At 42.2% G+C, this 24458-nt stretch overlaps 1 protein-coding gene across 3 annotated transcripts in view; it reads left to right on the forward strand.

Moving 5' to 3' along the window:
- The first annotated feature begins 393 nt into the window (after positions 1-393).
- The window catches only part of ARL6 (ARF like GTPase 6), a 108840-nt gene continuing 84775 nt past the window's right edge, over positions 394-24458 (forward strand). Inside the window, exons 1-3 of one of the 3 annotated variants that reach the window (XM_077480175.1) lie at positions 394-539; positions 7522-7660; positions 23763-23824. In XM_077480175.1, coding sequence (XP_077336301.1) covers positions 7538-7660; positions 23763-23824 — 185 coding nt within the window. In that variant the 5' untranslated portion in view covers positions 394-539; positions 7522-7537. The remainder of the gene's footprint in view (positions 540-7521; positions 7661-23762; positions 23825-24458) is intronic. The other 2 variants (XM_077480178.1, XM_077480176.1) reach the window with 2 other exon arrangements.

The raw sequence follows: 24458 nt of genomic DNA on the forward strand, positions 1-24458 counted from the left end.
CAGTAGGTGTATGTTACATATTAATGCCTGCCATAAACATACATGCATTATACGGCTTTTACTGCATTTTTCCTGCCAGCAGTTCAAAATGACTTCTCCACACGCCCCGTGTGCACGAGCCACAAATCTCAGCTAGAAAGACGAATGACCAACTAGGAAGCAGCCTGCTGTGCTCTGTACACAGACACACATGGCGCCCCGCCCCCTCCTACACATCCAATACAAACAGGGGGGAGTTTCCAGGTCTGGGCGCCGCCCCCTCATTACTACACTCTGCACACTACACAGCCCCTCTAACGTCATCACACTACAAGCCAATCACACCCAGGATGCTACCAGCCAATTACAGGCGCAACACTTCCAGCCAATCTAAACTCCACTGCTGTTATAGACGAATGTAACTATGTAACCGGAGCAGGGATTGGTCTGCAGAAGAGGTGAGCGGCGCTGCAACGAGCAGGAAAGTGTTTGTAGTGTTGCCATAGAACCTGTCGCTTCCGGTTCTCATTCCATCCGTCTGTGTGTGAGAGAGTGCTGAGGTGAGTGACGGGAGCAGCTCTAGGCTGTCTTGTGCGGTGCGCTGCTTATATACAGTCTGTGTACATTTCCTGCACCATCCATCCCTCTCCGTATACTGTGCACAGGGATCCCCATTACCATCCATAGCCCTCTGTCTATACCGTGCACAGATATGTATTCCCATAGATCTCTGTATATACAGGGCACACAATGATCTATCTATCTATCTCTATATATACATACATACATACATACATACATACAGGGCACACACTGACCTCTCTTTCTTTCTTTCTTTCTCTCTCTCTCTCTCTCTCTATCTATCTATCTATCTATCTATCTATCTATCTATCTATCTATCATCTCTATATATATATATATATATATATATATCACATCACACACACGGCATGCATGGATCCCTGTGTATACAGGGCACACACACAGTATCTCACAAAAGTGAGTACACCCCTCACATTTTTGTAAATATTTTATTATAGCTTTTCATGTGACAACACTGAAGAAATTACACTTTGCTACAATGTAAAGTAGTGAGTGTACAGCTTGTATAACGGTGTAAATTTGCTGTCCCCTCAAAATAACTCAACACACAGCCATTAATGTCTAAACCACTGGCAACAAAAGTGAGTATACCCCTAAGGGAAAATGTCCAAATTGGGCCCAATTAGCCATTTTCCCTCTCCATTGTCATGTGACTTGTTAGTGTTACAAGGTCTCAGGTGTGAATGGGGAGCAGGTGTGTTTAAATTTGGTGGTATCGCTTTGTCTTTCATACTGGTCACTGGAAGTTCAACATGGCATCTCGTGGCAAAGAACTCTGAGGATCTGAAAAAAAAAAGAATTGTTGCTCTACATAAAGATGGCCTAGGCAATAAGAAGATTGCCAGGACCCTAAAAATGAGCTGCAGCACACTGTGGCCAAGACCGTACAGTGGTTTAAAAGGGCAGGTTCCACTCGGAACGGGCCTCGCCATGGTTGACCAAAGAAGTTGAGTGCACGTGCTCAGCGTCATATCCAGAGGTTGTCTTTGGCAAATAGTTGTATGAATGCTGCTAGTATTGCTGCAGAGATTGAAGGGGTGGGAGGTTAGCCTATTGGTGGTCAGACCATATGCTACACACTGCATCAAATTGGTCTGCATGGCTGTCATCCCAGAAGGAAGCCTCTTCTAAAGATGATGCACAAGAAAGCCTGCAAACAGTTTGCTGAAGACAAAAAGACTAAGGACATGGATTACTGGAACCATGCCATGTGGTCTGCTGAGACCAAGATAAACATATTTGGTTCAGATGGTGTCAAGCTTGTGTGGTGGCAACCAAGTGAGGAGTACAAAGACAAGTGTGTTTTGCCTACAGTCAAGCCTGGTGGTGGCAGTGTTATGGTCTGGGGCTGCATGAAAAAAAAGAATTGTTGCTCTACATAAAGATGGCATAGGCTATAAGAAGATTGCCAAGACCCTGAAACTGAGCTGCAGCATGGTGGTCAAGACCATACAGTGGTTTAGCAGGACAGGTTCCACTCAGAACAGGCCTCGCCATGGCTGACCAAAGAAGTTGAGTGCACGTGCTCAGAGTCATATCCTGAGATTGTCTTTGGAAAATAGACGTATGAGTGCTGTCAGTATTGCTGCAGAGGTTGAAGGGGGAAGGGGGGGGGGGGGGGTCAGCCTGCCGGTGCTCAGACCATATGCCGCACACTGCATCAAATTGGTCTGCATGGCTGCCGTCCCAGAAGGAAGCCTCTTCTAAAGATGATGCACAAGAAAGCCCACAAACAGTTTGCTGAAGACAAGCAGACTAAGGACATGGATTACTGGAACCATGTTTTGAGGTCTGATGAGACCAAGATAAACTGATTTGGTGTCAAGCGTGTGTGGCGCCAATCAGGTGAGGAGTACAAAGACAGTGTGTCTTGCCTACAGTCAAGCATGGTGGTGGGAGTGTCATGGTCTGGGGCTGCATGAGTGCTGTCAGCACTGGGGAGCTACAGTTCATTGAGGGAACCATAAATGCCAATATGTACTGTGACATACTGAAGCAGAGCATGATTCCCCTCCCTTTGGACAACATGATAATCGCTGCCTTGCTAAAGAAGCTGAGGGTAAAGGTGATGGACTGGCCAAGCATGTCTCCAGACCCAAACCCTATTGAGCATCTGTGGGGCATCCTCAAATGGATGTTGGAGGAGCACAAGGTCTCCAACATCCACCAGCTCTGTGATGTCATCATGGAGGAGTGGAAGAGGACTCCAGTGGCAACCTGTGAAGCTCTGGTGAACTCCATGGCCAAGAGGGTTAAGGCAGTGCTGGAAAATAATGGTGGCCACACAAAATATTGACAGTTTGGGCCCAATTTGGACATTTTTACTTAGGGGTGTACTCACTTTTGTTGCCAGCAGTTTAGACATTAATGGCTGTGTGTTGAGTTATTTTGACTACTTTACATTGTAGCAAAGTGTCATCATCAAAGTGTCATTTCTTCAGTGTTGTCACATGAAAAGATGTAATGAAATATTTACAAAAATGTGAGGGGTGTACTCACTTTTGTGAGATACTGTATATATCTGTATATACAGGGCACACATAGATCTCTATATGCAAGGCACACAAGGTTCTCTGTATATACAGGGCACACATAGATCTCTATATACAGAGCAGACACAGATTTCTGTATATACAGGGCACACACGAGTCTCTGTATAGACAGCACGTGCATGGGTCTTATCCTTTCATATAAAGATGTTGAACACATTTTTTTTTTTTTTTTTTCCTGAACCCTCTGGGACCAGAACTTCTCAAGCTATGGGGCAGCTCAGCGATTAGCATTTCTGCCCTGCAACACAAGGGTCATCGATTGGAATCTCAACCATGAAACTGTTTGCATGTTCCTCCCTGTGCTTGTAAAGGTTTCTTAGGCTTGATTCACACTAATGCGTTTTTTGATGCATTTTGCAGAAATGCAGGGGAATTTTATAACATGGGTTCCTATGGAACATGTTCACATCAATGCATTTTGTGCCTCTGCATTTTTAGAAAGGGTCGGGGACTTTTTTCCTGCAAAATGCAGCGTTTTGCATGTAATAGAATTCAATGGACCCGCATCCAAAATGCAAATACCACCATGCCCCCTTGTGACGCCACGGACCCATCATGCCCTGGGTGGGGATGTCAAAATGGGGCGTGGCCTCTGGATGACATAATACAATTGCCATGCCCCATCGTTATTTAAGAAATGCAGGACATCGGCGCCGACAGATCAGTGGGACACAGCATCGGAGGAGAGTCGTCGGCGGGAATGGCGGCAGAGGAAGAACACTGGACAAAGAAGAAGCAGGGGGAGAAGAAGACCGGAGGATGAAGATGCGGGAGAAGATGGAGGAAGAAGTGAAGATTTTTAATAAAAGACTTGTCAGAAACTACACTTTTTTTTATTTTTTTTTGTGAATGGGTAGGGGTACAATGTACCCCATACTCATTCACATGGGGCGGGCAGGATCTGGGGGCCCCCTTGTTAAAGGGAGCTTCCAGATTCCGACAAGCCACCCACCCACAGACCCCGACAACCACCGGGCAAGGGTTGTCAGGAAGAGGCCCTTGTCCCCATTAACATGGGGGCAAGGTGCTTTGGGTTGGGGGGCGCAGACCTTCCAGGTGTAGCTGAGAGGAAGCCACATGAAGAGAGCACCAAGGTGGTGCATGCAAGCGTGAGCACTGGAGGTGCTGCAGAAGGTGGCAGGTATCCAGATAGACTGGTGAGCTGCAGAGCAGGATGCTAACAGGAGTACGGTTGGCCCCCTAGGGGTGTCTGGTGTTATGTAACAGAGAAGACAAGAGGTACATTGGGCTGATGTGTGGCAGATACCAGTGTGTCAGTTAAGCTGCTTGCCTGGGGTAAGTGTGGCCATTGCGGGGAGATTTTGTTTAAGTTGCTATCCAGCAATCGCCAACCAAATGTCCTGCTCGTGAACTGGGAAACAGGCTACAACACAGAGATGCCAAATTCTACCTTTAAAGCTCTCTGGAGAGAAAGCAGTGTGATGGCTCTACCACTGGGGCCAGGACCAGTGATGTTCACCCAGACCACAGTCTGTCAAACTAGCAAGACTCTCATCGCCACCATCATGTGACATCAATGTGTCCCTCCATGAGCGTGAATGCGACTTGGTCTGTCATGCTGATTTTTGGAATCACTGAAACTGGAAGTTGGTGCCCTGCTATTGCTATTGATGAATGTCTGGAGGTCTTTTAATTGCATGCCTGGCTGATCTCTGTGGTGGGGATCTTTCATACTATATTTGTGGTGAAGCCAAAGAGTTTCTTGGTCGTCTCTTCAGGATACATTCACAGATTTGGTGGATAGTTGAATAGTTTTCACTCGTTCCTGGAGTTGAATCTTTTTTTGTTTTAAAAGATTTGCACATCACTGATGTGTTATTTTTTTTTTTTGTTTTGTTTTGTTTTTTTCACTTGATGTCTGTGGACTTTTATTTGTGTGGACATGCACTCATTCATTGTATGTGTATCTACTGCTTGGCCCATGACCTGAAAGGTTTGGCAAAGCGGGAGTCCGCCGGGAGTTCCGCCGTTTTTTTATTTTTTTTATTTTATTTTTTTTTTAAAAGCCAGCAGCTACAAATACTGCAGCTGCTGACTTTTAAAATGGTGACACTTACCCGCCAAGCGCGCCCGCGAAGTGGGTGCAGATACCTGTACTGTACAGGTACCTGCACCCCCCCTCCCTCCTGAAAGGTGCCAATTGTGGCGCCGGAGGGGGGGAGGATTCCAATGAGCGTAAGGTCCACTTTAGGGTCGACCTCCGCTTTAATTGAACAAGCTGAAGTTTAGAAGCTGATTGGCTACCAACTGCAACAGATTTTGCACTCTAGTTTTAGTAAATTAACCCCATTATGCTGTACAAAAAGACATGTCTGCACCCTTTCAAAAGTCATGCTGCAGCATTTGCATTGATGTGAATGGCTACCATAGAAAATAATGTGATTTTTTTCAATGTTGCGCATTGCAATGCAACTGCAGATACAGGAGCATTAGTAGGGCCAGCCATATATGGATTGCCGGTTAAACAGGGAGTGGCCAAGAATTGATCTGTCCATGGACAAGCTAATTGTACCCAAGTTGATCCATCGATTGACTTGGGTACAACCAGCCTGACAGATTTTGTACATTCGATTACCGCCGGTGGCTATAGCCGCTAGCAGTAATCATTGCGATCTGCTGGCCGGAAAGGCTCCCCGCACCCATGTTGGAAAGAGAAAATCAAACCATCTATGGGCTGCTTAACCTACTTCAGTGTTGCCTGGAGTTCACTGCTACCAGTCATCTTCCATGACAGTGCCCTGAGACGTAAAGCTTCTCCCACCGCAACAGGAAACATGTTACCCACTTCTCCTTAGGTGGATGTCATATGACGTCCTGGAGTTGAAGTGGAGATATCTGAATGATCCCTGCAGCTACAGGCATCATCCAGATATTTTTTTTTTTTCAGGCGTTAATCTCCTTCAATGTAAAATCCCTCATAGTTGCTGTTTTAGCCACTTGATTGCTTTTACAGACCAGGGTGTGGGGTGTGTTTGTTTGTTTTTTATTTTTTAATCTAAAGCTTTCAAGCATAGAGGAGAAATGTGGAGACTTTTATAGACCCCAGCTCTCTCTGTAAAGAGGACCTGTCATGCCCTATATGTAGGTTGTGCCCACATATGTAAACGGCATTCAAACCACACATGTGAGATATTGGTGAGAACGTTAGAGTGAGAGCAATAATTCTAGTGCAAGACCACCTCTGTAATTCTAAACTGGAAACTTGTACAAAATTTTAAAGCATCGCATAAGGAGGTTTTTAAGTATCAAAAAGTTTGGTGCCACTCCACAAGTGTGCGCAATTTTAAAGTGTGACATGTTATGTATCTTTCTACTTGGCGTAACATCATCTTTCACATTATACAAAAAAATCGGGGTAAATATTGTGTGGTTTTTATTTTTATTTTTTTATTTATTAATTTTTTATTCATGAAAGTGTTTGTTTTTTTTTTTTTTTCCAAAAAAATCTTGTTTGAAAAATTGCTGTACAAATATCACGTGACATAAAAAATTGCAACGACCGCCATTTTATTCCCTAGAGCAGTGATGGCAAATCTTGGCACCCCAGATGTTTTGGAACTACATTTCCCATGATGCTCATGCACTCTGAAGTGTAGTTGAGCATCATGGGAAATGTAGTTCCAAAACATCTGGGGTGCCAAGGTTCGCCATCACTGCCCTAGAGTCTCTACTTAAAAAAAAAAAAAAAAATATTATAATTTTTTTTTTTTTTTTACATGTAAGAGAGGAATGCCAGAATTGGCTTGGGCTGGAAGTGGTTAAACACATTAACTCCCAACATTTAAAAGGTGGTCCTCCAGGTGCCCACCTTTTAGTATTATTGTCTCCTCCAGCCAGGGGGGTGGGTAACGTGTTTCTGGGAACCAGTATAGGGGCTCTAGGTCCCGGGTTTTGTTGCCCAGTAGACTGTGCATCAGCAATGCTTATATTAACGTTTTGATTTCCTGCTGTCTTTTTGTAGCTTGAGCATTGATTGCCCTTACTCTGTGACCATGCCTGTTTCTCCTCTATAGTTCAATTCTAACAATGTCTAGCACCTTTTTTCTTTGTGGGTGTTTTTTTTTTTTTTTTTTTTTTTTTTTTCTTTTTTAATCTGATGTATATTGCTACAGTTGTAAAAGGATTTCATAACAGGATAATGACAGTCTAACACCGTGAAGACCACCTACAGAGTAGTTGGCTCTCAGCAGCTTGTCAATCCCGATTAGAAACCACAGGCTTTTATTATAAGAAGCTTAGTGTGTTATGCAGGCTGCATCTGCTGTGACATGGCTGCTTACCTTTCCTTCACCTAATGACACTAGACCTATCATGATGTTGTACATCATCTTGTACTGATGATTATTATGTAAATTCTTGATGTAAGGTGCAGACTGAGGACCATGGGTTTGTTTGACCGGCTGGCAAGTTGGCTGGGACTGAAGAAGAAAGAAGTTCACGTCTTATGTCTGGGTTTAGACAACAGTGGGAAGACCACCATTATCAACAAACTAAAGCCTGCTAATGTAAGTGCATCTTTAATATCTCTTGTGTTGTCATTGTAATACAACCATACATGGAGCGTTTTTATTTACCATTGTATTCTCAATTTACTGTCTGGGAGAAAAATGCGATCAAAAAGATTGTTCAATGAACTACCGGTATACACTTTACGATGATATTGATCACTCTACTTTCCTATGATTGGATTTCCCATACAGACCAATCCGTGTTGCTCAAAAATAATCAATGACACATTTTAGTGTCTTTTCGATACCCCAAAGATTCAACCATATTGCCCGATTCTGTGAAGAATCATTTGATCATTTTGTGGACAGACTCGGATTCTACGGTTGACAATCAGACCTTAGTAGACCAATCTAGTTAAACTTCCTTAAGATATACATGGTTTTACATGGAGCTGGGATCTATGCCTAGGATAGGCGAGGGGTTGGGTAGGCCCCTACAGATATTGTACCAATATTTTAATATCCTTACTCTTGGTGTCCAGTTCTGATAACTGGAAGGGGAGGGAGGTCCTCCAGAATGCAATACTCCATATCATTATCCTGTCAACTATAACCTGGCTGGTGTGTTTTAGGATGTTTAGAACTTAGTGATATTTGGTTAGTTGGTAGGTTAACCACTTGCCACCCGCCATATAACAATATGATGTCCGCAAAGTTATTGCGATATCCTGACGTCGCCAGGATCTCAAGCTGCTGCATGCCCCGGGTGGCGCCCATCGTGGCGATTGTGGTTGTGCTGTGTCAGTCTGATACATCGCAACTCTGATCTATGTAAAGAGTCTCTGACAGAGACTCTTTACCATGTGATCAGCCTCATGTCCAATCATGACTAATCAAGATGTAAACAGGAAGAGCCGTTGATCGACTTTTCCTCACTCAGACCAGACGCGAGTACAGGAGAGCCGATCGGCTGCTCTTCTGATGGGGGGGGGGGGGGGGGCTCTGCTGATTGATTATCAGCGCAGCCTTCCCCTCCCGCCCACCCCCGAGGATGCCCACAATGGACCACCAGGGATGCCCACTACTAGTCACCACCATGTATGCCACTCATGGCCACCAGGGATTCCAATCAGTGCCCACAATGGGCATCACTGATTGGCAGGCATTATTGTTTGGCACTGATTGACATCCATCATTACAATTCATTAATGTACATCAGTGCCCATCCATGCCGCCTTTCAGTGCCACCTATGTGTACCCATCACTGCTGCATGTCAGTGCCACCGCATCTGTGCGTCTCAGTGCAGCCCCATCAGTGAAGTTGAAAACTTACTTATTTACAAAGTTTTGTAACAGAAACAAAAAAAAAAGTTTTTGTTTTCAAAATGTCCAGTCTTTTTTTTTTTTTTTTTGTTTAGCAGAAAATAGTAATCCCAGAGGTGATCAAATACCACCAAAAGAAAGCTCTATTTGTGGGACAAAAATTGCCAAAATTTCATATGGGTACAGTGTAGCATGACCGCGCAATTGTCATTCAAAATGCAACAGGGCTGAAAGCTGAAAATTGATCTCAGGTGTATAAGTGCCTTGTATTGAAGTGGTTAAGTTATGAGTTGTATCTTGTTAGGCACATGGCTATGTGCACCAGTTAGCCGGAGCATGCCCCAATGGCTCTGTTTTGTATCTATAACTCATAAACTTTTTTCAATGAAAAGCATTTAAAAAAAAATATAAAAAAAATCATTTGATCAGATCGTTATGTTTATGGCCAGCATAAGGGCTCATGCACACTGCACCTCGAAGAAGCTCAAAGAAAAATGGTTTTCCACCTGGTAACTCCCCTCCATGTTAAGAATTTGCAACATTGGCAAAAGGAATGTTGGGACTTTATATGAAGCGCAGCTAAGGAGATAAAGGTTAAAATCACGTGATCATGGGCTCCAAACATGTAAACATTACATCAAAAAATGTATAATAATAACATAGTAGTATAGTTCAATAGAATCTGAATAATTTAATTATACATAATGATGACATATTGCGTAGCAAAAAATATAAATAATAATACAAAATGGTAATTATCGTAATATACAATTCATGAACAACATGATTTAGTTGATGATCGTAATATATAAAATCAGTCTATAGGTAATAGAAACGTTGGTACACGATAATGTAATTATATTAATTCATAAGCAACAATCATGTAAACAATGAAAGTAAGTAAATAAAATATAAAAAAATAAATAAAAATAAATAAATAGAAAATAAATAAAAAGTGATAATAAAATTAATATCACTAATTGCAGAGTCTCAAGATCACATGATGTTGAAGATGTAGCATAAGGCTAAGGCTCTACGCGTTTCGTGGGGATTCCCACTCATCAGGAGCAGTAAACAAGTACAAGGATCTATAATAGAAAGGTAGAAAGTCGCAAAGTGAACATTTGCTGGACAAAAAGGAAAGAGAGGCAAGAGTGTACTCAAACGTTCTTACCTATAATTACATAAAAGTATAATATAATTCAAAATGGAGGACGAACTGGGAGAAACGGAGCCTCCCCCGAAGCTGAGGCTACACAGGTAGGGCCACATCGAGGCACAGGGCAGCAGCAGGAGGAGCACTAAAAGTGAGTGTTTCATGATGGGGTGTGTGGATACCATTAAGTTGTGAATGTTCTGTGGAAAGAGTGATTATGGTTAGTGTATACAACCTATCCATGTGCCCAAATTTGCAAAAAATTAAATTAAAGAAAACCCAGTGAAAAACTGGTAACCAAAGAATGTAAATAAACGTGACCTGGAAAAAATGTGTTATGTACCTTAAACATCCCAGTAGGACATCATGAAAGCCAGTGTATGTGAAGAAGGAAAGGTAGTGTGGTGTGTGCTCCGTCAGCACACTGTCCTTAAGCCAAGAAACGGCCATGGTGTGCCGCCAGCACCACGCAGCGTTATGAAGCAGAGGGAGGAGGAGCAAGGCCAGCCCCTGGACGTCTGTCGTCACTACCTGTGTAGCCTCAGCTCCGGGGGAGGCTCTGTTTCTCCCAGTTCGTCCTCCATTTTGAATTATATTATACTTTTATGTAATTATAGGTAAGAACGTTTGAGTACACTCTTGCCTCTCTTTCATTTTTGTCCAGCAAATGTTCACTTTGTGACTTTCTACCTTTCTATTATAGATCCTTGTACTTGTTTACTGCTCCTGATGAGTAGGAATCCCCACGAAATGCGTAGAGCCTTAGCCTTATGCTACATCTTCAACATCATGTGATCTTGAGACTCTGCAATTAGTGATATTAATTTTATTATCACTTTTTATTTTTATTTATTTTCTATTTATTTTTTTATTTTTTTTATATTTTATTTACTTCTTTCATTGTTTACATGATTGTTGCTTATGAATTAATATAATTACATTATCGTGTACCAACGTTTCTATTACCTATGGACTGATTTTATATATTACTATCATCAACTAAATCATGTTGTTCATGAATTGTATATTACGATAATTACCATTTTGTATTATTATTTATATTTTTTGCTACGCAATATGTCATTATTATGTATAATTAAATTATTCAGATTCTATTGAACTATACTACTATGTTATTATTATACATTTTTTTACGTAATGTTTACATGTTTGGAGCCCATGATCACGTGATTTTTAACCTTTATCTTCTTAGCTGCGCTTCATATAAAGTCCCAACATTCCTTTTGCCAATGTTGCAAATTCTTTGCATATAACAGGGATGGAGGTAGATGAAGTTACCCATTCGTTACCTCATATAAAGTCCCACTAACCCCGCCCCTTCTCCCCTCCATGTTAGCCAGTGTGTCCATGCATGCTCTTGCAGGCAGAAAAAAAAAAAAAAAACATCAAACTTGTGTTTTTGAGATTAGGTTTTCGAGCAGAAAAGGCACCCAAAAAATGTGCAGAAGAGCATAAAAAAAGCTCAAAGAAGCCTAAAAACACACTAAAAAAAATATGAGAAATGAGGGGAGGGTTTATGGGGGGGGGGGGGGGGGAGAAACACCTCCTTAAAAAGCCTAAGAGCCTAAAAAAAAAAAAAAAAAAAAAAATACAAGCTTCAAGCTGAAATAAAAGCTTATATGTCTGTAAAAGCAGGTGTGTTTTTTTTTTTTTTTTTTTTTTTTTTTTTTATATATATATATATATATATATAATTTTATTTTGGTTCCTTTTGGCAGGTAATGGGGTCACTGTAACTAATGTAAATTATGACAGTGTTATCCATCAGTAATTGTGCTTTAATGTTTCAGTCCATATTTCAGTTGCTGGCAAATGCTGGAGAGTTAAAGGGTAACTCCACTTTTGTGGTAAGAAAATCGTAAAACAATAAATATACCATATAAAATTGTGTCAAGTCCTATTGTAATTGAATGTTATTAATAATTACATTTTCTTTTTCAATCTACAGCGCTGTAAATTTAGTGCAATGCAATATGGCTACCTAAGGGTGTTCTATACACAGAATGTGTACAGTCGGCCCCCCAGAAACATATACTATATATACACATATACTGGCTGTGTGATTGGCTCACTGATTTTCCCAGAAGTCTACACTAGGATACAAGTCCGATTTCAGGCATCCTCTGCAACAAAAATGTCATTTTTTTGTGAGATACTGCCAATAGGAAATCATGTTTAAAGGGATGCAGACCCTACAATTTTCCTCATTATTGCCCGGCAGGTGCACCAGCTGGATTTCTTCAGAATAACCAAAGGTAGAAATTTGCAACAAAGTTTGTTAAAATCCTGGTAATGTACACAGATCGCCCCAAACCTGAATGTGTTTTTTTTCTCTCAACAAAATTGGAGTTACTCTTTAAAACATTTCTAAATGCATAACAAACACAGCTCATGGTACTTTCATGATATGCCATAAACAAATCAAAATTGTTTTAAAAGCTGCTGCTACTGAACATAGAATGCATTAGGATAAAATACCTTCTGTCTTTACAATCACTTTTAAGGTTACTCCTATTGATGATATCTTTGTACTCTCAGAAGCCTCCTACACCCCCCATTTTTTATTTTATAGGGAATAAAACTAAAAAAGTTTTATAAAAAAAAATAAAAAAGGGAATTATCCTAGAAATATAGGCTGCACCAATAGATAACTGTTTTTAGTGGGCTGACCGCAGTGGTAGTTGTTGGAACAACCAAACTAAAATGATTCAGGAGTTGTTTGTGTACAGTGAACATAGAATCATTTTGTTTTCAATAGAAGAGGATTGTCTGCTTACTACTGTGCAGATGCGCTCGCAAGCTGGACTGTGTGCGTCTATAGATGCACACAACGTGGCTTGACCATGCCCCACACTCTCTCCTCACAGTATTTGACTGACAGAAGGCTCCCGCTGCTCTTCAAGTCTCCTGTGAGACTAGGAAGGGAGGAGTGCTGCTGCAGGCAGGACAGGGCTAGATTGTGAGAGGACTCGGGTAAGTGTTTAGGGAGGGAGGGGAACCAGGTATTGGAAGATTTTGTTTACCTTTTTATAAGTGATATATATATATATATATATATATATATAACAAACTTGTTATACTTATCTGCTCTGTGCAGTTCCGATGCTCTTCTTTTTCGGGTGGGGGGACCGGTGCTCCTGGCTACTCCTATTTGAGCAGAGAGCACGTGAAAAAGCTGCTTTCCCTGGGGGCACCGCTGCGTGCTCGCTCCCGAGCTGCTGTTCTCTGTGTCCATAAGACACATAGAGCCATGGCTTGCCCCCCCCTCTCTCCTCATTGGCTCACTGGCTGTGATTGACAGCAGTGTGAGCCGATTGGGCTTTCACTGCGTTCTCAGCCAATGAGGACGGAGAGTTCTCCAACAGCCAAGGCCAACATTGCTGGATCGGCGGGAGCTCAGGTAAGGATTTGGCCACTGCACACTCAAGTTTTTCACCTTCATGCTATGAATGCATGAAGATAAAAAAAAAACCTTCAGCCTTTACAACCACTTTAATGCAAAGAATGCATTAAGGTTAAAAAAAATAAAATGTGAGTTTAGAGCCATAATACCTTTTTAAAAGTGCCTTGTCTCGTTTTTCTGTATAGAGTAGTACAGTTCTCTTATTACTCAGTAAGGAGTTACAGATTATAAAGCTCGGATCTTGAGTCATTGCATCTGCATGTGCTCAGTCCACAGGCAGTTAAGCACAAGTACATGCCAGCTGGAAATACGCATCCCATTGTTTTAGCATTAGCCAATTATGGCACAATGAGAATCATTGTAGATATATCTGCAGTGGTATCATTTTGAGTAGGTTAAAACAAACCTGTAGTGTATAATTAAAGTGCCTTTATCGTAACACTAACTAGGCTGCATCATATCATGAAAAAGTAATGTAAGTATTTTTAGGACACACACGTTTCTGTGTTTTTTTTATTTATTTTTTTCTGTACTATGTACCCCTTACTGGCTCACATGAGGGAGGCACAGCATCCCCCCCCCCCATAGTTAAAGGGGGCTTTCTGATTCTGATCAGCCCTTTGCCCACAGACCCCCCCCCCCCCCCCCCCCACAACCATCAGGCCATGGCATGGTTGTGGGGAAGAAGTTCTTGCCCTCATCAATATGGAGACCAGGTGCTTTGCCATGCTTAGGATGTGTGGCCCGTAGGGTTCAGGAGAGGAATGCCTGCCAGGCTGCATGCTTGGATAAGGGTATGGTATGGGTTTGTATTTAAGCTGTCCCATTTAAAATCTATACCAGACTCAAAGGGCTCTGATTGTGGGGGGGAACCCAGACGTGTGTGTGTGTGTGTGTTTGTTTTTTTTTTTTTTTTTGGAGGGGTGGGGGGGTGTTATGTGCTCCTGTGTTTTTAATTCTGCTGTCAGCTGGGAGTGAGTCACTGGCTGGGATGCCGGCGGGTGCTAGCTCCTTCACAGCCTGCATCTCCGAATGGAGTTTCCTTCCCATACAAAATAAAATGCAGTGCCATGAAAAACTCATCAAAACACACCAATGTTACACTTTAAAATTGCACTGTAAACCAGATAGAATTGCAGCTGAACTAGTGTGAACCTAGCCTAAATATTTATAAGCCGTTGTACCTGAATCCCATAGTATTTATGCCCACATTTTTATTGCTTCTGCACTGTACATCCTCATGGCTCAATACATGGCCGACGTATATCTAATAGAGGCTGTAGTGGGCTGAGAATACTAGCGCATTATGAAATACTTCCCTGAAAACCAAGCACGTTGTTACAGCTGGCAGGGCTTCCATCTTCACCTAGTTGTCATTCGTGGGCAGTGGCCGTCTGATTGGCCGAGCCAGCATATCGTCTCTATGGGCATGCGATTGGGAGTCACGGCTGCAGCGCAGCTCTTAGTGGACAGCACGCCGTTCATAGAAAACGTAGTGCGCATGTGCCAGTGACGTCAACGGTACACATTTATGAGATATTTACTGTATCTACAAGTAAGGCCGCGTACACATGGGCGGACTATCCGTCCAACTAAGTCCGTCAGACAATCCGACAGACAGTCCGTCCTACTTTTGAATGAACGGACTTGACCACACACGACGAACAGACAGTCCGCTGAAAGCTTGCGCGATGACGTGTACGGCACGTACGACGGGACTAGAAATTCGACGTCCAATACACTGCAATGCAACCTTCGGCCGTGTAAATCCTTTCTGAGCATGCGCCATACTTAGTCCGTCGAACTAGCCTACTCACGAGCGGACTGTCCGCTGAAACCAAGTTCGGACGGACAATATTACGGAAATTCCGAAAGACTTAGTCCGCCAGACTGTCCGCTGAAAAAGTCCGCTGAAGCCCACACACGACCAAGTCCGTCAGACAGTCCGCCCGTGTGTACGTGGCCTAAGCCTTATATAGGCTTACCTGTAGGTGTAAATCAACAAAAACACCTTTACTACCACTTTTAAAACGGAATTCCAGGAATTCAGCCACTTTGTAAAATGTACTAGATTAATATAGGCCAACAAGGTGCATGCCATATCATGGACTTATCGCTTTAATTTTACAGTTCACATGTTTACTGTGCATCGGGAGAATAGCTATTGCTTCTGGAATGTCAGTGTGGGAACTTCCTGCAGCTGCAGAGTCGCATGCAGCAGCTATGCCCACCCCAGCCCTCCTACTGCCCATATGCTGAAGCCATTCACAAAATACAAAGCTTTCTGTGAATGAACAGCAGAGGGGTGAGTTAGGCAGAGATGCTGTGTATAAGATGACAGGGTCTTTCCGGTCAGGGTTTTGGGATTGTAGTGATAGCAGTACTCCTGGTGCTTTTAAAAACTGTCTCTTGTAAATAACAGCAATAAGGCCACCAAGTGGCATGCACTTCATTGGACTTAAAGTGAAACTAAACACACATTGTTTAATTTACACTGTCCTTTCTATTTCTGTACGTGGATGATGGCGCTGTAAATAAAAAAAAATAATCAAAGTGCCTTTTTCCTAATCCATATATAGCTGTCACATGACCCAGGTCTTTCCCAGCCTGTCTGCAGGGAAACGTAAGTAGGAGGAGCTTCTAGTCCTCTGCTGCTGGTCACAAAAAAAAAGAGAAAAAAAAAAGGCCCTTTGGAATACAGAGCAAAAATAAATAATTAATATCAATAAACAGTGTTAAATTGGCATAAAAATATATATTTGAGATGACATCTTTATCATTTTGTGGAAATAACATTGGTGCGTATTTCTGCCAGTCACAGGTTGTGTCGCGCCTCTCCAGCCTTTGTCTTGGGGCCAGTCCACCCCATGTGCAGTCCAGTGTGTTTTTTTTTTCCTGCATCAAAAACGCATGGAAAGCAGGTTATATGGTTTACAGTGGCATAGTTCACGCCAGGAGGATCGGTTCCAGGGCGTTTCAGAAAAAAAGTAGAACATGCTACATTTTTCCTGCACTGAACTGTACTGAAACGTGGAAAAATGCATCAAAAACACAACGGACCCCAGTACAGAGAAAAAAACCAGGGCAAAAAGCATTTGGAAATGCTCCGGAATGCATTAAAAACAGGCATCAGAAACAAATCCAGAACTAACCTGGAGTGCGTTTGTGGTGTGAACCAGCCCATAGAATAGGAGGGAGGTGAAGCCTATATTAATGTACATGTAATATCCTGCCCCCATTGTGTTTAGATGGTTGGTGGGCATGGAGGAGAAGGCATGGAGTGGGCTGTCCTTTACTGCTGTGTATGCGCCCACACGTGTGACTCTGTAGTCACATGGGCTGCTCAGATGTGATAGGGAGGAAATAGCACAGAAACTCGCTGAAAGCTGAGCATGTGCAGGGTTGCCACCACAGCTGCAAAATCCCTAGCTGAATTGGGGACATGAATTGAAGGTGGAGATAGAGAGCAGCAGGATCACCCAGGTTTTTTTGCAGAATACAGACAAATAATCTCTTAGTGAGTATGAACAGCATGTAATACACCATTTATTGATGGGTTGTGTTTTTTTTTTTTTTTTTTTTTTTTTTTTATGATGTGGGTTTAGTGACACTTTAACTCATAGTAAGCCAGTACATTTTAGAAAGTGGCTGAAGTACTCCCCGGTGTTCAGCATATAAGGCTAGCTGCACATTCTAGGGATTTTATAGATGTGTTTTGTTGCTGCATGACATACAAGCTCTTTGTTATTTCAGCCTTTTTCTTTTTGAACAAATACTGTGCAGCAAACGTCTTGCAGCTGTCATGAGCTGTCAGCATGCAGTGATTGACAAACCCACACACTCATTTAGCTGCTCATCACATTCCCAAGATGGCAGCACCTACATCAGCAGAAAACCAGGCCTGAAGTACACAGAGAAGGCTGCATATTGTTCTTGTGAAGTGTAAAGAATGGCAAGTGCAGTATTTGTCTCATCGGGGGCGTAACAGGCTTTAAAAGTAACTCCACTTTTGTTGAGAAAAAAACATTCCCCTCTGGGCGATCTATGTACATTGCAAGGATTTAAACAAACTTTGCAGATTCCTACCTTTTTGTAATTCTGAAGAAATCCCTTTTTGTGTTTGTATGTGTCCATGTGGTAAGTGAATCTAATGGGAGTGGTTTCATAATTATTAATCAGCTGCTGCACCTGCAGGGCTCTGAGGAAAATTGCAGGATCTGTATCCCTCTAGCCCAGGTTCACACTGGGGGACACCGCATGTAATTTGCACAGGAATTGCCGCACATTCCTATGCGAATTACATGCAATGTCTCTGGGGTGTGATTTTTAGCCATAGATTTGTATGGCTCAAATCGCACCAAACTCGTGCAGGACCCTTTTTTTTTTGTCCGAATCAGATCTGATGCGATCGGATTATGCAAATCGCACTGCTTTTTGCAAACCGATTTCGGGGTGTCGTTAACTTAAAGGAGTTGCAAAGGCAGAAGGTTTTTTTTTTTTTTATCTTCATGCATTCTATGCATGAAGATAAAAAGCCTTCTGTGTGCAGCAGCCCCCCTAATACTTACCTGAGGTCCCTCTCTGTCCAGCGATGTCTACAACTGTCTCAGCTGATTGGCTGAGACACAGCAGCGGGAGCCAATGGCGCTACTGCTATCAATCAAGTCAACTAGCCAATCGGAAGAGGGGGGGCAGGACAGGATGTCTGAATGGACAGAGGGAGCTGTGACTCAGCTCGGGTTCCCCCATAGTAGGCTGCTTGCTGTAGGGGCACTGAACAGGGGGAGGGGCCAGGATCACAGAAGAGGGACCCGAGAAGAGGAGGATCTTGGCTGCTCTGTGGAAATTCATTGCAACAGACCAGGTAAGTATAACATGTTTGTTATTTTTATAGTAAAAAAAACACAAGACTTTACAATCACTTTAACATACACTCCGCAATCAGTTCGCATGAATGGGTTACAATTTTGATGGGGTGTGAAATCGGCAGCAAATTTTGCACCGCATCTAGTGTGAGCCGAGGCTTGGTTATGATTTCCGATTGGGAATTCCATTATTTATTTATTTTTTGTTCCAGGAGATACCTGATTTGTATCTGACTTGTATCTTAGTGCAGACTTCTGGGAAAATCAGTGAGCCTATCACACAAGCAGAAAATTGCATTGTAGACATTCTGTATACAGAACACCTCTAGGTAGCCATATTGCATTTTACAGAGAATTGCAGCGCTTCAAATTGAAAAGGAGGCAATTTTTAATAACATTCAACTACGATATGACTTTAGTCACAATTGTATTTTCTAGATTTATTTATTTTTTTTACTTGGTATTTATTTTAATTTTTTCCATGAAACTGGAGTTACCCTTTTTAAGCATTTTTAATCTTTTTCCAAAAGACTTCTGATCCATTTGTTAACCTTCTCTATTTTATACCAAAAAGAGAAGGTTATGTGAAAGACTCGGTAGCTCCAACGCTTTGTGCAATGATTGTACTGGCCTATAACATATATTGCCTAAACCTAAGCTAGTTTGTGAAAATAGAAAGCTGATCTTGTTCTTCCAAATTTATGTGAAAGGACCCAGGATCATACAGTGGTGTGATGTCAGTACCAGAAACTCCACCCAAAGCGTTTTGTCCAATAGGACATTACCAAGGGGTCCTCTAGTGTTGATGTCCACCATCTTTTTGTAGCCTCACGAAAACCCACTCTCTGAAGGTGTGTGTGTGTGTATAATAAATATATAAACTGGAAGTGGTAATTCTGCCATTTTGTTGAAGATCTTATTGAGTATGGAAACAGGAAGTGCCAATGCAGCTATGATCTAATGGGACAACAATATTGTGTGCCCCGATATGTAACTGCATCCGCAAAGCCACATCAATCAAATCTTAAATGTGTGTGTGTGTGTGTATATATGTATATATGTATATATATATATATATATATATATATATATATATATATATATATATATATATATATACTGTTTAAATAAATCACTAGCTAATAATAAACCAACAAAATACCACTGAGAGAGTAGTATAGATGGGCTACTTATAATTATACAGACGACATAAAAAGTAATATTTCTAATTAACAAGAATTAGAAATCATTTATTGGCGTATAATACGCACCTTTTCCCCCTGAAAACGGAGGACAAACAGTGCCTGCGTGTTATACGCCAATACCATGTTTTACCAACGGGGGGCGGAGATTGGACGGTCCCGCCTGGGAGCCACCCATTGGGGAGTGTCAAGCCGACTCCCCCGCCTATTCTGACCCTGGGACAGCGCTGTCTGCATAGTCTAAAGTTGATTAAAAAAATAATCGCTTACCAGCCCCTTCTCCTATACCGCTCCTCCCTGTGTCATTATAAAATGAAGCTTGTAAATATCGCAGTAGTTCAGTTTTTTTCTGGCTGCTCTCCTCCTCCTAGCTTTAGCTTTAGATTGGAGGAGGAGAGCGGTCACATGACCATCTATGTAACTTCAGAGAGAGCAGTCATGTGACCAGGTCAGTGGAAAAAAAAACTGAGCTATTGAGGTATATGGAAGCTTCATTTTACAATATGAGTGAAACAGGAGGAGCAGTGTGGAAGGGGCTGGCACACTTAACTTAACTGTAGAGAATAAAACCAAAGAGGTAAAGGCTGCGCTAGAGAAAACAGTCAAATAGTAAAAAGATGCCAGCACCATAAAGCCTGCTTGTTATACTCGCTGTGGAACCTAAGGGGTTAATCCTCCGCATTGTATAAAATGGCTGTTTTTTTTTTGTTCCTGTTTTCTGTGATCCTCCCTTTCTTACACTGTCCCAATCCATCTGCTGATAGTACAGAGCTTTAGGAGGCACTCTGCACATGTTCAGTTTTGTGTGTTGCTAGAAAAGTGTGTGGGTTTGTTTGTTTGTTTTTTTGGGAGGGTGCATGTGATCAACACTGGACCAATCGGCACTGTCCAGACAGAGGTTCAGGGGTCCTGCAGCCTCATAGGACAGTGAGAGCAGAATGTAAACGCCTCCTACAAGCTTTAACCAGTGCTTGGCCGGGAACTGATAGAAGGCACAAGACTGCTCAAACTGCTGATGAGAAGTTATTTAGCAGTTCACATTTACTACAATAATTGCATTTCCATGTTCTGTGTACTGTGGGAGACCAGATATAGTGAATGGAGGGTCCTGGGTTAACTAACACACTTTAAAGTGGAGGGCCACCCTGAAAAAAAAAATACATTAAAAATTAGAAAACTGAAAAAAAAAAATGAAGAAAACTTTTTTTTTTTTTTAACTTACCAGAATTGCCTGTTGCTAGGCACATCGTCCTAATCTGCCTCTTCCTCCTCCGCGGAGATCTTCTATCTTCTCTCCTCCGTGCGGCGTCTTCTGGGTAATGGGTTGCGCTGTGTTCTGGGAACTGTGTGTCCTAGAACACAGCGCGCCCCATTCACAAAGTGATGCGTGACTCGCGCATGCGCAGTAAGAAACGGGCAGTGAAGCTGCAAGGCTCCACTGGCTGTTTCCCTTAGCCAAAATGGTGGCGCCGGGAGCCGAGGGATGGGTCAGCCTCGGGCGGCCGACATCGCGGGTGCCCTGGACAGGTAAGTGTGCTTATTAAAAGTCAGCATCTACAGTGTTTGCAGCTGCTGACTTTTTGACATTTTTTTTTTTTTTTTTTAAAACCGGCCCTCCTCTTTTAATGCTTTAAACCCAACCTGTTGGTGGTTAAGGAAGAATGTTGCGAAAACTTTCCTTTAAAACATTAAAGTCATGAAGCTGTAGAGCTGTCTGGGCTCGGTGTAATAAAAGCCACTTACAGTTATCAGTGCATAAAAGTTTAGAGGAGTTAGCTGTGTTAATGTCATCCCTGCCTTCTCAACGCCTTGTTTATGCTGCCGCCATGACAGTGCGTTAGGGATGCCAAATCCTCCTGGGACCAGTGACATGACAGAAATGTTCCTCCAGCTTCCTATCCGCTTCTCACAAGTAACCTCTCCCCACCGCCCGTGACGAGATACAGACATTGCTTGATCGTGTCCTCCCGAGGGACAAGAACTGGGATATAAACGTACTTGATTCAACGTTTAAATGTCCTCGTTTCCCAGCAGTACATCTAATTGGTGTGAAGGGAAGCAACAATTAAGTTTAAACAACGAAAAGGCAAACTTTCAGTGATTTTTGTTTAGTAAACTATGACAGGAGTCACATCACACAGTATGTTTATTTCCATGTTTTGTATGTGTATGGATGTCTTCTACAGATGGATGTTGCACATCTATAGGTTTGTTTAAAGTGTTTAGTAAACCCAGGACCCTCCATTTACTATATCTGGTCACAGAACATGGAAGTGCAATTATCTTAGTAAATATAAACAGCTAAGCACCTTTTACTCATCAGATTTTTATAAAAAAAAATATAAATATATATATATATATATATATATATATATATATATATATATATATATATATATATATATATATATATATATTGATTTTTATAACAATCCTTCATGGTTTTTCAAGATACATTGCAGTCAGAATGAAAAAGTCAAGTTTTTGATTCTTACAGGGAAATTGGCCTACCTGCTGAGCAGTTCAGTCTTTCATTCTGACTCTGCTGTTCTGCAGTCCACTGTATTCATTTGTGTCTCTAATCTGGTGATTCTGGAACACATCTGCTGGTGATGGTGGAGTACTCACCTTACTGACTCTCATTTGGAGAAAGCCTGATGTAAAAAATGCCTCTAGGAAGCTTCTTACAGCCACCAATATGGCTCTATGCGGCCTTGGAGGTTTGGATACGATTGCTGATGCAGGAAGGTGCACAGCTTTAGCAAGTACACTCTTACTGCTCACTCTTACCTTCTGACGACCCACATGGCGCTGCTGATGCTTATTCTGCAGTAGGGATGAGCACCTTGTTCAGGCTTTTTTCCCAATCAGCAGCAGCTGAACATTGTATATAGTAGTGGGGTTTTCTTCTGCTACTATACCCAACAGCTTCCTTCTTCCACTGTAAAGGATAAGGAAGTGGCGGGTGCCATCGCCTTTGCAACCAGTGACATCACCTGGCTCTATTCATTCACTGGCCATGAATGCCCAGCCATGAAAAACAAAGCAGCTACAATAGTTGAAGAAAGAGTCCATACCTGGCCCTTCAGCTCTGGTATAAAATTTTAAGGGGAAAAAGGGGAAGCATGTGGGGTCACCACAAACCAAAACACTATTTAAAATGATTGTATTGATAGTATTTTTTTTTTTTTTTTTTTATATAAAGATAACAAACATGTTCTAATTACCTGCTCTCCTGCAGTAGATTTGCACAGAGCAGCCCTGATCCTCCTCTTCTCAGGTCCCACTTCTATGATCCTGGCCCCTCCCTCCTGTTCAGAGCCCCAACAGCAAGCAGCTTGCTATGGGGGAACCCGAGCCGAGTCAGTTACCTGTGTCCATTCAGACACGGAGCCCCGCCCCCTCTCGCCACCGATTGCCTTGGCTGACTTTGACAGCAGCGGGAGCCAATGGCCCAACTGCTGTGCCTTAACCAATCAGGAGGGAGAATCTCGGATGGCTGAGACACTCACAGACATCGCTGGACAGAGGGGGACCTCAGGTAAGTGTTGGGGGGGAGGGGGGCAAGGGGGGGCTGCTGCACACACAAGGCTTTTTATCTTAATGCATAGGATGCATCAAGATAAAAAAGCTTCTGACTTTACAACCACTTTCATTTGCTTTTATTATTCAAAGCAAGTGCCCCCATCCATCCATGTCTCTATGATTTATTTTATTGAGAAATGATTGTTGTAGCATTTACTTCCTAGAATCTGCCCTTAGCTCAAGCATGCATGCATGCAGGAGAGTGTACTTGGCTGAGAAAACCCCTCCTTTCCTCCTCTCCTCCCCTCCTGAAGCCTCCTGGGATGTAAGACATCTTTTGCCTAGGCAAGAAACCAGGAAGTAACTATAGAAATGTTAAGACAAGTGAATATGATATTGTTTCCTATCTATTTGCTAATGCTAGCAGCATGAAAATTTAAAATAATGTTGGTTGGTAGAGGGAAGTTCCAGTTTAACAGCTGGCCAGGAAGCCTGCCACCTTTATCATTACTGCTGTGCATTTCTGAGGCAACAATTATTGCCAGCATGCTATTTATGACCCACATGCTTATACCTTTGTCTGTATTGATTTTGTTTTTATACTATATTTTCTTATAGTGGATGTACAAATCTCACACGATTGTTTTTTTCTTTTATCTTCCAGGCCCAGACACAGGATATAGTTCCAACCATTGGGTTCAGCATAGAGAAATTCAAGACATCCAGGTACTATTGTCAGTGATCATTTAAATGGTGATGAAACCAAAACCAGTTACTGAAAATGCAGGTCTATGTAATAATTGACCAATGATGTCCCACTGGTCTTTTTTTCATTTAGGTTCTGTTTGCATCTAGGCATTTTTTGGGCGTTTTTTTTTTTTTACGCCCAACAAGACAAATCCCATTCATTTCAATGGCCCCTGCCCACATCTGAACGTTCTGTCACCTGAAGCAAAACACCCAACGCTCAAAGTACAGGAGGTTCTTTTTTGGCAGATTACAGGCGTCTTACTGCTTTTACATTGGTGACCTTGAAAATGCCTGTACATAAACACTGCAAAACTCTGCAAAAACTCCTGAAAAAAATGCCCGAAAATGTGAACAGAGCCTCATCTTTGATTAGCTTTTACCCTCCACACTTTTTGTTAAAAAAAAGCAGTGTGCGGCTGTACAATGACATACAATCCCATTTTATCGCAGCTCACAAACTCGCTGATCCCCCCATGACTAAGCTCTGGGGGTAGAGGCATGGCCTGGTTGGAGCCTGGGCTGAGGCTGTCATACACCCACATACGGGGTCTTGCATTGATCTTTGGCTCATATGACTTTTTCCTTCCCATTTACAGTGTCAATGGGACAC

Source organism: Lithobates pipiens, unplaced genomic scaffold, assembly GCF_037356315.1.
Source record: "Lithobates pipiens isolate NorthernLeopardFrog02 unplaced genomic scaffold, aLitPip1_a1.2 Scaffold_16, whole genome shotgun sequence".
Classification (NCBI taxonomy): domain Eukaryota; kingdom Metazoa; phylum Chordata; class Amphibia; order Anura; family Ranidae; genus Lithobates; species Lithobates pipiens.